The following is a 16460-nucleotide window of genomic DNA, read 5'->3' on the forward strand; positions in this document are numbered from 1 at the left end:
TAAAACTCCAAGTTATTCTGAATATGGCATAAATGAGAGCAAGCTGGAGAGTAGGAAAGCAGTCAACCAACCCATAATTCCTAGTTACTATTACTCACTGATATAGAAAGTACTTTCAGGAATCCGGGAAGAGACCTGGGACTTGGCAGAGCACTAACCTATATAAACTGCTCTCCTGCAAAGCTATCCACAATCCTGAGTTGCCGACTGCTATAACTTCCAGCATAGGCTAAAAGGGCCTGCCTCAGTCACTCCTGTGAAGAGGTCCTCCTGATCGTCTGCCCAGTTCAAAACCATCAGACTACAAGGCTCTCCAGAGAAAAGGCCCATCCCAAAAGGGATCCATTTTGCCTCAGGTGAACTACTGGCTATTCAACTCCAAGTCTACAAAAAAGAGGCCCCTTACAGATGCTCCACTGACTGCTCATCTGGCCCTAATTAAAGTCCATGCACTAAAAGGGGCGCCTGGGGGCTCAGTCAGTTAACTGTCTGCCCTCAACTCAGGTCCTGATCTCAGGGTCCTGGGATCAAGCCCTGCACTGGGCTCCCTGCTCAGTGGGGAACCTGTTTCTCCCTCTCCCTCTGCCCACTCATGCTCTCTAATAAAACCTTTAAAAAAATCAAAAATCAAAATTTTTTAAAAGTCCATACAAGGAAGCCAGACAGCACCAGTGGGTAAACCCAAATCTTCAATTTCAAATCTACTCTTCTATACTTTCCTTCATGATCCTGGGGCTTAGCCTCTGCAAATAACCTCTCTCTTTCATCAACTGGCTTCCTACTAGGTTCAACCAATAAGCAGTACTAAAGGGAGACTGGAAAGCAGGAGGATGGGATCTTGGTAACCTAATTCTAAAATACTTACATATGTCAATTCATCAAGAAGATGTAGCAATTATAAACATACATGTAATAAATAAACACCACACAAAAGAACCCCGAAATATATGAAGCAAGCACCTATAGAACTGAAGGAAGAAACAGGCAATTTTACAATAATAGCTGGAGACTTCCATACTCCACTTCCAATAATGGCTAAAACAGATAATGTAAATAAATAAAATCAGAAATAAAAATGGAGACATTATTGCTGACCTTACAGAAATAAAAAAAGATTTAAAGACAGTATTATAAACAAGTGTACACAAATAAATTAGAAAACCTAGATGAATTGGACACATTCCTAGAAACACACAAACTACAAAAAGTAACTCAAGCAAACACAGACAATCTAAATAGACCTGTAATAGGTAAAGATCTTAAATCAGGAACCAAAACCTCCCAACAAAGAAAGGCCCAGGACCAGATGGTTTCACAGGTAAATTCTACCATGTTTAAAGAATTAACACCAATCTTCCTCAAACTCTTCCAAAAAAAACAAAAGAGCCAAGATCACTTCTTAACTTATTCCATAAAGCCAGCATGACCCTGATATCAAAGCCAAAGATACCACAACACTAAATACCCTTTAGAAATATAGATGCAAATATCCTCAACAAAATGCTAGCAAACTAATCCCAACAGCATATTAAAAGGAATATACATACCATGAGCAGGCAGATTTTATCCCAGAAATGCAAATGTGGTTCAACACAAGAAAATCAAAAAATGTAATACACCACATTAATGGAACAAAGGGAATAAATTCATGATCATCTCAAATGATGCTGAAAAAGCATTTGACAAAATCCAACACCCTTTCATGATAAACACACAGCAAACTAGGAATACAAAGAAACTTCCCTCAACATGACAAAGGGCACTTAACGAAAATTTCACAACTAACATTATACTCAGTGGTGAAAGACTAAAAGCTCTCCCCCAAAGATCAGAAATAAGGCAAAGATGCCCACTTTCACCACTGCTGTTCAATATTATACTATAAAGTTCTAGCCAAAGCAATTAGGCAAGGAAAAAAAAAATCAAAAACATCCAAATTGGAAAGGCAGAAGTAAAACTATCTCTATTCACAGATGACATGATCCTATATATACAGAAAATCCCCAAGAATTCACAAAATTACTGGAGACAACAAATGAGCTTGGTAAAATTGAGAACACAAGCTCAATACACAAAAATCAGTTACATTTCTATGTATTGCAAATGATAAACCCAAAAAAGGAAATTAAGGAAACAATCCCATTCATAATAGCATACAAAAGAATTAAATACTTAGGGATAAATTTAACTAAAAAGGTGAAATACTTGTGCACAGAAAACTACAAATATTTCTGAAGGAAACTGAGGAAGACATAAATGATGGAAAAATATTATAGCCATAGATTGGAAGACCTAATGTTGTTAAAAAGATAAGACTGCCCAAACCAATCTACAGATTCAACAAAATCACTATCAAAACTCCAACAGCTGTTTTCGCAGAAATTGAAAAGCTGATCCTCAAATACATAAGGAATTGCAAGTGGCCCCAAATAGTTAAAACAAACCTGAAGAAGAATAACAATGTCTGGAGCACTCACATTCTCAATTTCTAAAGCTTGCTACAAAGGTTCAGTAATCAAAACAGTGTGGTACTATTCTAGGTCATAAATTCCTATCTGTGAATGCATTTTCGAGATAATGTTCTATTCTATTCTCTTCCATGTGAGGTGTGTGCAAACCCAGTGGTGCAGACTCATGAGATACCTATTTAAAATAATGTCTCTCCCTCTGTCTGCATCTCTTTGATGTTTTCTGATTGCTCTTCCTCTTTTTTTCCCTTATCCTCATTCTAAAATGTATGTACATTTTTTGAGTACTTTAAGTCCCATTAAGCTCAGATCAAATGGCCTTTTATACCTATGACTGATGCCAACAGAAGGTCCATTATTTGATTTTTTTGTATATTAAGTAATGATTTGCTTTTTATGATAATGTGGAACTAAATGGGTATAAGCCATGTAATTTAAAAAAAAAAGAAAGTGTGGTAATGGCATAAGGACAAACATACAAACATATAGAGATGAAAGGAACAGAACTGAGTGTCCAGAAAAAAAGACTCATACTAGTACAGAGAACTGATTTTCAAAAAGGGTGCCAATACTTGGGGAAAAAAGTTTCTTCAACAAATGGTGCAGGAACAACTGAAGAGCCACACACAAAATAACAAAGTTGGACTCCTTTCTCACACCATACACCAAAAGTCAAAATGGATCCACAATCTAAATATAAAAGTTAAGATCATAAAAGTCTTAAGAAAACAAGAGTAAATATTCAAGATCTTGGCTTGGTAATAAATTCTTAAACGACACCAAAAGCATAAGCAACAAAAAGAAAATAAATTGGGCTTTATCAAAATTAAAAACCATTTACATGAAAGAACACTTTCAAGAAAGTGAAAGATAAAAAAAAGAAAAAAGTGAAAGAATCTACAGAAAGGGCAAAAATACTAACAAGCCATCAATCTGATAAGGATCTAGTATCCAGAAGATTATGTCTTAACCTTGCTCAGTAACAAAAGGCCAAACCACCCAATTTTTTTAAAGGGACAAAGTACCTGGGTGCACATTTCTCTAAAATGGCCAATAAGCACATGATAAGATGTTCAGTATCAGCAGTCTTGAGGGAAATCCAAATGAAAACTACAATGAGATACCACTTCACACACACTAGGATGGATATAATTCTTTTTTTAAATGTTGACATGAATGTGGAGAAACTGGAACTTCAGACGTTACTAATGGGAATGCACAATGATCCAGCTGTCATGGAAAACAGTTTGGCAGTTCCTCAAAAAGTTAAACACAGAATTACCATATGACCCAGAAATTCCACTCTTTGGTTTATACCCAAGAGAATTAAAAACAGGTACTCAAATACACACCTGTTCACAGATGAATAGTGAATAGTGGTAGAATAAAAGGTGGAAACAGTCCAACTATCTGTCACCAGAGGAATGCATAAACAAACTGTAAATTGTCTATACAAACAATGGAGTATAACTCAGCCATAAAAAAGGAATGAAGTACTGACACATGCTACACTGTGGATTAGTCTCATAAACGTTATGGTAAGTGAAAGCCAGACACAAAATGTCTTAAATAGCATGATTCCCTTTATGTTAAATACATACCACATGGGTCATAACATTTACCATAACAGGTAAATCCTTAGAAACAGAAAGCAGACAGTTTGAAAGGGGCTGGGGAAGTAACTGCTTAATGGGTACGGAGCTTCCTTTTAGGGTATGAAAATGTTTTGGAACTAGACAGAGGCACAACATAAGGAATGTATTAAAATGCCACTAAATTGTTCACTTTAAAATGACTGATTTTGGGGCGCCTGGGTGGCTCAGTGGGTTAAAGCCTCTGCCTTCGGTCCAGGTCGTGATCTCAGGGTCCTGGGATCGAGCCCCACATCAGGCTCTCTGCTCCTCGGGGAGCCTGCTTCCTCCTCTCTCTCTGCCTGCCTCTCTGCCTTGTTGTGATTTCTCTCTGTCAAATAAATAAAATATTTAAAAAAAAAAAATGACTGATTTTACGTCACGCAAAATTTACCTTGACTGAAAAAATAAATACTTACGGAAGAGCTTAAATTCAAGAAGGGCAAGCACAATTTGAACAAACAAGGTAAACCCACCCTACCTATCTCTGTATGGCTGTAATAAAGTATCATACAGTAAGTGGCTTTTAAACAACAAAAATGTATTTCTCATAGTTCCGGAGGCTGGAAATCCATGATCAGGATGCCAGTATGTCAGGTTCTAGTGAGAATCCTCTTCGAGGTTGCAGACTGCTGACTCCTCACATGGTGGGATGGCAGAGAAAGAAAGCAAGCTCTTTCATGTTTTTACAAGGGCACTAATCCCATTCAGGAGGATTTCACACTCATAACCTAATTACCTTCCAAAGGCTCTACCCTCCTCATACCAGCACATTGAAAATCAGATCTAAACATGTGAATTTTGGGAGGACACAAACATTCATTCAGTCCATTGCATTACCTGATATCAAGACTTATGTAAAGTTATTCTCGTTATTACACTTACTAAAACAGCACACCATGCTAATCCAAAAGAAATACACAGAAGGACACAGAGCCCAGAAAAAAAACCTATGAAAATATGAAAAATTGTTTTATGGAAGAAACAGCATTACAATTCTATGTGAAAAGACAGATTCTTCAATAAGCAGCAGGGAAAACTGGACACCTGTACAAAAAAATATAAACTCCAGGGGCGCCTGGGTGGCTCAGTGGGTTAAAGCCTCTGCCTTGGCTCGGGTCATGATCCCAGGGTCCTGTGATCGAGCCCCACGTCGGGCCCTCTGCTCCGCAGGGAGCCTGCTTCCTCCTCTCTCTCTGCCTGCCTCTCTGCCTAGTTGTGATTTCTCTCTGTCAAATAAATAAAATATTAAAATATATATATATATAAACTCCATCCCTACCTCATCACAGACAGAAATCAAAACCAAGTATTGATTAAATCCCTAGATGTGAAAAACAAAACCTTAAAACTGCCAGAACTGAAAATATAGGTCACTATAACTTCAGGGTTTAAAGCATTCCCCTAAGCAAAATTCAAAAAGCAACACCATAAAGAAAAATATTAACAATCTCAATTACATTAACATTTTAAACCTCTGAAACATTAAAGAAACCATAAACAAAGTTTAAAAATAAGGCATCCATTTCAAGAATATATGTGTAATGCATATAACAAAGAATTCAGTCAGAATGTAGAAATAATTCACACAAATAAGAAAAAGAAGAGGGGCGCCTGGGTGGCTCAGTGGGTTAAAGCCTCTGCCTTCAGCTCAGGTCATGATCCCAGGGTCCTGGGATTGAGCCCCACATCAGCGCTCTGCTCAGCAGGAAGCCTATTTCCCCAGCTCTCTCTCTGCCTGCCTCTCTGCCTACTTGTGATCTCTGTCAAATAAATAAATAAAATCTTTAAAAGAAAAGAAAAAGAAGAAAACAAAAGAAAAATTGACCAAAAAATGTGAACAAGCAACTCAAAAACTGGGAACTCCAAACAACTAATGTTAAAAAAAAAAAAGTTCCACCTCACTAGTAAACAGGGAAATAAAAACTAAAATTGACATCAGATTAGTAAAGATGTTTAAAGTCTAACACCACCATGGTTTATGAAGATGTAGGTAAGAATGCAAATTGGTACAATTTAGCAAAAAAATTTTGAGTCAATGATACATCAACTTTACAAATCCCGTAGTTCTCAAAAAAATGCCAATGACCTAAATACATACACCAAGCCTCACCTAGGTGAGGTCTAAGACCCATAGAATCTGACTCCAAAGATGATAATATATACTTTAAGAATGATGTTAAGATCTGAATCTAAGATTTAAATTTTTCAGTAGTGTCCAAGTCAAAATTAATCTTCTATAATCCCCAATACTTAGTATAATGCTTAGCACATAATATTCAAAAACACCTGCTGAATTAATGAATGGACCAATATTCTTTAATGGTAATTATTATCACAAAGAAGAGGCCAAGAGATCTGCGTGATAGAGGTTGATTTTATAAATATATAAATATCAAAAATGTAAATGGAAAAACAATAAAGACATTGTTCTTTGTGGTCTCCAGATTACTTCATATCCTTTTGTTTAACTCTTTATATAACTTGTCCCTAAGAGTTCTTATTAAGATATGGAGAATAAAAGAGAACAGACACTTTCAATGGCATCTCTCAATATTATGGTTAGGAAATCAAAGAATATTTTGCATCAAGAGTAGTAAAAGCCTTCACAGATCTGAGGCCTCAATTACTCAGGGACTCCTGTTACCCTCAGCATCTATACTAAAGACTTAGACAGCAAATTAAGAAATGGAATTATTAACTGGGCTCAAAAATGACATCTGGAAATTATTTCTTAAATATATCGATTACCTTCATTCAGGCCAGCACATAAAATGTTTCCAAAAAATGTTCAATAAATTATACTTTGAAACTTATGAGAATCAAGAATATATAACAGTGTTTTATTCATTTACACTTTTTAAATTGGTACAAATTTCATTATATAATCAATATTATATAAGTGAATTATAGCCACACATGAAATGGTTTTTAACCTTTATTTTTATATATAAAAATGACACTGCTAATTCCTATTTAGAACACATTTTGTTTTCACAGTATTTATAATATCTTGAAGTAAATTACTGCACATTTTTCAGTTCTCTACTTCATGAAATTATTAGTATTTCATATGTATGAGATGGAAGGAATCTTTAAAGATTCAATCAATTCCCTCATTTCATAAATAAGGCGCAGGGAAGTTAAACAGCTTATCTAAATATACTCCAGCAAGTAAGGACAACACTGAAACTAGAGCCTCTATCTCTTAACACTGAGCCCAAGGTTCTTTTAAATATACAATGATGTCTTCCTTCTGGACTACATAAAATTCCAAGATAGACCATTGAAATAAATGCCCTTTTGAAGGAGATTTTTCTTACAATAAATCCTAAAACCAATGTGTAGGTAAATCTCCAGTGCATTCTTCATTATAGCCACGTTCTTTTTCTTTTTTTTTTTTTTATAAACATGTATTTTTATCCCCAGGGGTAAGGTCTGTGAATCGCCAGGTTTACACACTTCACAGCACTCACCATAGCACATACCCTCCCCAATGTCCATAACCCCACCCCACCCCCCAGCCCCCCTCCCCCCAGCAACCCTCCGTTTTATAGCCATGTTCTAAAAGGAAAAAGTTCCAGCAAAGGTTCAATGGCAATCAAAATAAACTTTTCTGACAGAATTTGCACAATTATGGAAAATAAGAACAGCAAATGACTGTCCTGGCCAATCAATATGTAGCATCAGCCCAAACCATATACCAATTTTTTAAATAATTTTCAAACAACAGTAAACAAAACATTTGCCCAGTTAGCTAATGTTTACCATAAACTACTGATTTCAAAAAAAGTCTTCCTTCTCTGTGGGGGATAAGTTCCAAGACCCCTAAAGGATGTGTGAAACCACAGACAATAACAAACCCTATATATACACACCATTTTTTCCTATACATACCTATGTAAAGTTTAATATATAAATGAGAAATAGTAAGAGATAAACAACATCTCACAATAAATTACAACAATAACAATATCCATGAATGTGGTCGCCCTCCCTCTCTCAAAATACCTTGTTGTACTGCACTCCCCCTTCTTATGATGATGATGATGAGTGATGATAAAATGCCTACATGATGAGATGAATGGAGGCGTTGCGACCTAGCAGGAGGCTGCTACTGACCTCATGCATCGCAGGAGCATCACCGGCTTCCAGAGGGCAGCTGAGTGCGGCTGACTGCAGGTAACTGAACCAGGAAAGTGAAAATGCCTATGTGGAGGGACTACTGGAGATGTTAGTTTCTCAGGTGCCAACTTTCAGCATGATCTGATTTTATAGCTATATTTTTAAAAATTAGGTTAGTAAAACCTAACTTACAGGTCTGACATAAAGACTAAAGGTTAAATGTGTGAAAACATTTATCATACGCTATTGTTTTCTTCCTTTTTTCCTAAAGGAGAAATTCAATGTGGGGGCATGCAAAATAACTTAGATACATTTATAGAAGTATGTTGTAGGTAAGGCCAGCAGGAATTATTCCTTAATTTTTTAAACTGTTTTTTATAAAGGGCCTTTATTAAAGATTATGCTTCTCACTGTAAGATATCATTCCTCCTACTTCTGCATCTTACCTCTCAATTCTTGTGTTTTGCTTATACCTTTTCTCAGGGAATTGGCCACCTTGCCATGGACATCATTTATTCGACAGGTATATACTTTTATTAAGGGTCAAATGTACTTCAAGCATTGGACATAAAAGATAAATTAAAGACAGTTATTTGCCCTCAAGGAGCCCATACTCTTTTAGGAGAGAAAGAGAAGTAAGCAAATAGACTGTAAATATGCAATCACAGACGTACATGAGAAAGATAAAGTACAAGGGAAAAACACTACCTACAGACAGTGGAGGTAAGGGAATAAACCCTTAAGTGGATTCAGGCAATCTCAGCCATAATGGGTAAATTAATATTAACAAGAACCCTGCAGATCAGAAAACACTATCAGGAAATAAGATTAAATGCAAATCACTCAAAGTAACCGAAGCATGGAATTACAATAAATGATGCTGATAAAAAATAAAATCTAATTTCAATTTCCATGTTACAGAGACTACATACCTACATATGACAATGTTAATAATTTAGAAGAAATATTCTTAGATTGAGCCTTTAAAATAAGAAAATCCAAAAATATTACAGAAACATTTCATAGCCCCAGAATACTTTTTATAAAACCCAAGAGAAATTTTGGAAAGGCTATTATAGCTCCTAAAGCAAATAAACAAACTAATGCTTGAACAAATTTGATTTCCTAAAAACATTTAACTTGATCCTATAAATGCTGTTTAATATATTAACATTCAATTTCTGGAGCACCATCTCCTGGAATTCCCAACATTCACTGACCAACATGAAAATGAGAATTTATGCCTTGGTATTCTGCATTTTAACCATACCATTCTAATACTTTATTCATCTCTGAGAAGAATTAAAAATATACTGACATAGTGATTTGATAATGCTGAACCAATAAAAGCAAGGTCACCATCACTTGGTCTAGGATCAAAATTTGACTTTAAATAAGAATATACCAAATGTCATCTGGTTAGCAGTGCAAAATACAGCCTCTTCTAAATCACTATCAGTACTTATGAAAGATGCAGAAAATGATGAAAACTCAGACTATCAAAGCAGTAAGAGCTATGGGGTGCCTGGGTAGTTCAGTGGGTTAAACCCTCTGCCTTAGGCTCAGGTCATGATCCCAGGGTCCTGGGATGGAGCCCCGAGTCAGGCTCTCTGCTTGGTGGGGAGCCTGCCTCCCTCTCTCTCTGCCTACCTGTGATCTCTGTCTGTCAAATAAATAAATAAAATCTTTAAAAAAGAAAGAAAGAAGAGCTATTACTTCAGAATTTGGGAGAATTCTTTACTAACTGGTAACTACACTTAGATTGTAGAGAATCAAGCCTTACCTCTACCCCAATTGTAACTGATCGCAGAGACCAAGGGTCTGTCCCAATAGGAAAATGGGACAGAGACCTCCATAAAGTCAGAGCCTTTCCCCACCATCTCATCCCAATTCTTACATTATCTAACTACTCAGGTTCAGTGAGAGAGCAATTCCTGGAGGAGGATTCCTGGAGGAGTGCATGGGAAACAATGAAAAACTGCTTTTCGAGTGGTAATGGACAAGACAAGAACAATCTCAATAGTTGTCCATGCAGCCAACTGTACACTGAATATAGGAATCACACAAAAATGTACTCTAGCACCAAAACAGTTGAGAGGACTAAAGATGCTACTATCACAGCAGAGTAGAGGAAATTACACTGAGAGGTAAAGATCAACTTGTTCTCCAACTATGGAAATGAAAGGTTTTCACTCAATAAAAGTAAACAAAGTCTATACACATATATACCCATACAATCAAGGCATCTATTTTAGACTGTTAAACAGACATTACTTTATTCTTATCTGAGTAAAGGGAAGTGGGGAAAAAACCATGGGCCAAAGAAGGTAAATACATTACAAGGGAAGCCCAGCCGACTTAAGAGGATAAAATGATGTGACCTCCCCCAAACAGGAGCAGAATGCCCTAACAGGATAAGGGAGGAAAAAGGCATGGAAGAGGGATGAGAAAAGGAAGGATATTAAAATTAAAATGATGATAGTGAGATTTAAAATTTCTACTCCTGCAATAAAAAGCAAAACTGAATCAAGCAAGAAATGCAAATCATGACCTGAAAATCTTGACAACTCTCACTAATGCACACTGCAATCTGGACTAGACACATTTCAAGTTCAAAAGTGATGTGACATTAGTGACTAAACACACTGGCCAGCACAGGTTTAGAGTGATTATGTCTAGTACATTGTCTCACAGCTATTTAAAACCAAGACGCAACTTTAGGTCCTTCTAACTCCAAAGCCTGTTCTTTCTGTTTGAGGAAACTACCAGAAGTTAACATATCTCCAAGTATTCAAGTTATACTAACAAAATCCTCACTAGAAGATGAAACTTACTGGCAGTTCAATTAAGTATTAAAAAAAAAACAACCACGAAGCCCATTTTTATAATACTAGTATATAAAACAAATGTCAGTTTTAAAGATGAAAGAAATTAGTAAGTAAAATTTCAGTGGAATAGGTCTATTACGTACACAAATTGTGAACATGATACTTTATGTATATCAGTGTATATTTATAACAACATCCATGTGTTTTATGACCAATACCTGTTTTGGTTACCTTGAAATCACAGATGTTAAAAATGACTGTCATCAACATCAAACCATGCATTTTACATTATCATCTGAAAACTACCAATTATTTGTGAACCATTTAACTGAAGGGAACACAAAGGTTTTCTCATTAAAATGCTTTATCTTAAACTCATGTAATATCAATTATATAAAGTATTAATTCCTTATGGTATATATATTTCTTAATAACCCATAACCATGTCACCCAGAAACTGGGAGTTATCCTGGACTCCCTCGTCCTCCTACCTTAGCCCCATATTCAATCAACTATCAATTTCTGTGAAACTTAACACATTGACTAACATCTCTTCAATCAACCACTCTTCTCCATTAACTTCTCTCCTTCTCCATTATCACCACCGTGATCTAAGCCAATCTCTTCTGTGACCTAGACTCTCCTAATTTCACATGTCCTCCTGCTCCTCTCCGATCCAGTGTTTACAATGCAACCATAGTGTTTATTTAAATTTTTTAAAAATGATTATGTCATTGCCTTGCTTTAGAGAAAACCCTTCACTGACTTTCCACAGTACTCAGGATAAAGACCAAAATATTTGACTACAGACTCTCCAGGATCATGCCCAGGGATTCCCAACTCAACAACCAGATGAAATGCTGATTCATTAGATTTCCTTAACTGGCAGCTTAGTGGAGTGGCATAAAATGTCGCTCTAGAGGGAGCAGCTCCTGCCCAGATCCAGCTCAGGGCTGCCATCGGAAAATACAGATTTGGGTGTTGCCAGATCCTCCGATATTTTCAAGAGAAATCAGAAGTCCAGACTTTCATGTGAAATCTCCTGACATATGAAGGCTAGCAACTAACTCATACTTTCTGAACAACGGAAGCCAAATCTGACCTCTTGTGTAGTCTCTTCGCCTAGCCCCACTGCTAAAATCTACACCAGCCACAGTGGACATCTGTCAGCTCCTCCATGATGCCAGGCCTTTTTCCTTAGGGTTCTCACACACGTGGTGTCCTCGGCTTTGACTACCTTTTTTTCCCCGCATCTCTACTTCACTTAGCAATCTACTTGTTCTAAATTTCTGAGTCATTCATTGCTTCCTCAGTGAAGCCTTCCCTACTCCCACAGCCGGCCCACCACCTCCGCCCAACCTCAATCCACAGGATAAATCACACCATCATGTGCTCTGACAGCACTGAGTACATTTTCATAATACTTATCACTCTTCGAAAATAAAGGTATGTATTTAATGCCCATCATCCCCTAGATAAGAAGCTCTATTAAAGCAGGGCCTGACACCCAGTGGACATGCAATACACATTTGTTGCTAACTACTTTGGTTATAAAATGTTCCTTTAGACAACAAGGTTCAGGTGTGCTTTTAAAATACTAATCTGGGAGCGCCTGGGTGGCTCAGTGGGTTAATAAGCCTCTGGGTCATGATCTCAGGGTCCTGGGATGGAGCCCTACATCTGGCTCTGTGCTCAGCAGGGAGTCTGCTTCCCCCTCTCTCTCTGCCTGCTGCTCTACCTACTTGTGCTCTCTGTCAAATAAATAAAATCTTTAAAAAATATATGTATATATATATATATATTACTCTGTACCTAACTTTTCAGAAACATGTATAATACATAAAGTAGCCTCGAAATTAAAATAATTCCATTAAAACTACAAACACCAATAGCAGTAACTGCTCATCTTTACTGAGCACTCACTAAACACCAGGAAATATTCTGAGCACTTGCCTGTACCATCTCATTCACTACAACAATCTGTCAAGTAGATGCCAATGTCATCCAGGGGAAGCAGCTTAAGCACAGAGTTTAAAAATTTCAAGATAATACATCTAAATAGTGACAAACTAGGCCATAAATCCATGCAGTCAAGACTCCAAAACTTAAGCACCTAACTATAATACTAAATTAACTCATTAATAAAGAAAAGTCAATTCAACAAGTATCCCTTAAATACTATGAATAAGAAATAATGGCCATGATTCATTTTCCATTACGTATCCATTAAAGGTTCCTCACCCCTCCACCCTGCTCCCTTCTACATACACACGAAGTAAAGATAAATTACGAATTTGTATTTTTCAAATTGATTTTTTTTGAACCACACCCAAAATAGGTATGATTCTAGCACCAACCAGTTCTGTTGAAATATTATCTTTTTGAATGATTTTTAAATGAGGTAATGTGTCCACATTAGCTTGATGTTTAATGTCTCATATTTTAAACTTACTTGAATGATCTCTATTTTGAAATGTATTTCATCGCCCACATTAGAAATTGTTGCAGACTGTGCCTTCAGATATGATAAGCAACAACAGATAACATACCAAGCAAATGTAATAAACTGATATAGCCACAGAAATTATGTACAGAGGTAACACAGGGATCCCTCTTCACCTAGACCCTCACTATTTGAATCTTTGCTTTCTAAAATTCAGGAACTAAGTAGATTCAAATAAATTCTCACATGTATCATTTGCTACCCAGGCTCTTACTCTAAAACTCAGGATCTGGCTCACAATCCCTTACTATTAGAACTCAAAACCAACCAAAGCTCCCAACTCAGGAACCCAATAGTTTTGGATAACAATACACGAAGCATATGCATTCAATTTAAGAATTCTTGTTTAAGGGATCTAAATAGGCTTTTTAAAAATGTAAATAAGATGGACATACCTGTATTTTCATTCAAATCTTATTTTTTCCAAATCTTACATTTTAACTATACTTAACTGAGAATTTTTCTAACGAATGTTTTTAAACTAGAATGTTGCTATATACTGTATATTTTTTAACCTTTAGACCAGACTTAAAGTATAAACTGTTTAGTATGTGACAGATTAGTGTAATAATAGTTAAATAACGTGTGGCTCTCAAAGAAATCTGAAGCCAGTATTACCACTCTTTATTTTCAAATCTTTATCATAGCTTGTACAAAAATCATGGGAAATAAGGTTCTCCAGGAAAACAGTACTTGCAGTGTTAATTTTTCAGCAACATATTTCACAGATCACATCAGAATTTTCTCAAAGTCACAAAGAGCAAAGGGCAAAAATAAAAGAAACTGATGTGAAAGAGTATAGAAGTTGAAAATGATGGCAAAAAGTCCAAATTTAGTTACACAATAATGGCTTGAAACAATTTTAGAACTACTCCATAAGGTTCAGCCAAAAGTCAAAGAATAAGGAAGCAAATAATGAATTAACAAGATTGAGAAAAAGGAAAAACCAGCTGTCATTACACCACCACCTTATCCCAAGTATTTAACTTAGGCTCACACCTGAACCTAAGCTTCTTCAAACATCTTGCGCTTAATTTAAAAAGGGAAAACTAATGTCAGCTGAAAACAGAACAGGGTTTTTTTCACATACTCAAAAATTATTTTAAGAAACGGGAAAAGGAGGGGATTTAGCAGGTTAAAAAAAAAAAAAAAAGTAGGTTTGCGAAAAGTAAAATACTTTCCCAAACTCTTCTTTTGACACAAATTGCATAAATGATTTAAAGAGATAAGTACTAGAGCTCCTATTTTATCCTGATTTGGCAAGACTCACCAAGCTCTCCTCAAATTTGGTGATTTGAAAGAATGTGAACCCTTTCATCAATCAAAATGCCAAAGTTAGTTGACACACTCCAACCCACATATTAAAAAAATAAGAAATTTAAAAACATAACCAAATCTACACACAAAGAAAGTGAAGTGCCTGTAAGATTCAATGATATTTTTAACATAACTGATTTCCATATGGAGCACCAAAACAGATCCCCTTAAAATAACGGAAATCAAGGTATTTTTGTATGCTAAGAAAGGACAGGTACATTCTGCCCATCGTTGGTCTTCCTAAAAATCTAAGATTCACTACTAATCTTTAACTACAAGCTAGAGAATAAGAGCCTTTTGGGAGAGAAAAAAACTCATACAAGCTGTGAGGATTCAATGGGTCTATTTCACAGGGTGGCACTATGACTGAATGCAATACATTCTAATAAATGAAGGAGCAGCTTATGTGATCATTACTTTAAATTTTCCTACCTCCCAAATGCTCACATCAGACCTAACATCTCTGAGCACAAATGTTTCTTCTATATAAAACAAAGGAGTTGCACTTTAGACTGGGCTCCAGGAGCCCTTCCAGTCCATGGTTCTATTCTATCAATTTTTAAATAACCGTAACTCTAACGACTTAAGGAAAACTACACCTTACTGAAAAAAGAAAAATGTAAGACACATTTGGTGCAATAAACCACACCTTGCTTTGCCAAATGTAAATAACAAAACTTCTGAAATAAACAAACCTGTGTCTATGTTCATCAGGTCCATGGATCAGGAAGACTCCAGGGTTTTTAGCCCCTTTGCTGGCATCTACATGAGGAATTAACACATCTTCTAAACCCAGATCAAAGCGTTTGTGTTTTGAAGAGTCTGGAAGGAAGAAAAATGCCCCAAAACACAGGGTGATGAAGGCACTTAGAATGAGGAGGAGGATAAACTTCTCGGAAAGTCTCAAGGTAGCCCTGTGATGTGGGAAAGAAGGCGGCCCCAGGTTTAGAGGTGGTATCCTTCGTCCAGATAAGGGCAGCAGGGCCGGGGTAGTCATCGTTTACGCTCTTGGACAGAATATATTATAAAGTTCTCATCTTATATCAAATGTACAATACATTGAACAGTCTCCAAAATCTTGGCAAAAAAAAAAACCTCAATTTTGCTCCTCTTAAAGGACGGTTGTGCTTTTTAATAGGGCACCTCTTTCACGCTCGTCCAATTACATTCAGAAACGTGTGGCCCCCACACGATCACTAGTTTGTGTTCTGTGATATTTTCTCTGCCATTTGGTTTTCAGTACCTCATCGGGTTATCACAAGTCTCCTCTTCATTCCTAAGAGTGGATGAGGCAAGCAACACTGCAGAAACGATGCAAGGTGGGGTCTTCCATTCCTGCACCCCAACAAGATGCTCCAATGTGGTCTCCCGCCCCAAAAGGGAGCCTGCCCAGATCCGAGGAGTTGCAGAAGGCTCACTTAACCACCTCTGGTGCTCCACTTCCAGGACCTCTTCACCTCGGTGGTGGAAAAATAAGGGGCTCCTCGGAAGTCTGCTAACAGGGAAGGAGGGCGGTCTCCCGCCTCGCCGGGAAAGCCAAGCGGCGGCGCCCGGCGAAGTCGCGGGAAGGAGGTCTCGAACGCCCGCG

The 16460-nt window shown here is 36.9% G+C and overlaps 1 protein-coding gene across 2 annotated transcripts in view; it reads right to left on the minus strand.

Annotated features, from left to right (window-relative positions):
• The window catches only part of MAN1A2 (mannosidase alpha class 1A member 2), a 196081-nt gene extending 180202 nt beyond the window's left edge, over positions 1 to 15879 (minus strand). For both annotated transcript variants that reach the window (XM_046006715.1, XM_046006706.1), the window contains exon 1: positions 15568 to 15879. In XM_046006715.1, the coding sequence (XP_045862671.1) occupies positions 15568 to 15869 (302 nt within the window). In that variant the 5' untranslated portion in view covers positions 15870 to 15879. The remainder of the gene's footprint in view (positions 1 to 15567) is intronic.
• Positions 15880 to 16460: the final 581 nt, after the last annotated feature.

This window comes from Meles meles, chromosome 1 (assembly GCF_922984935.1).
Source record: "Meles meles chromosome 1, mMelMel3.1 paternal haplotype, whole genome shotgun sequence".
Classification (NCBI taxonomy): domain Eukaryota; kingdom Metazoa; phylum Chordata; class Mammalia; order Carnivora; family Mustelidae; genus Meles; species Meles meles.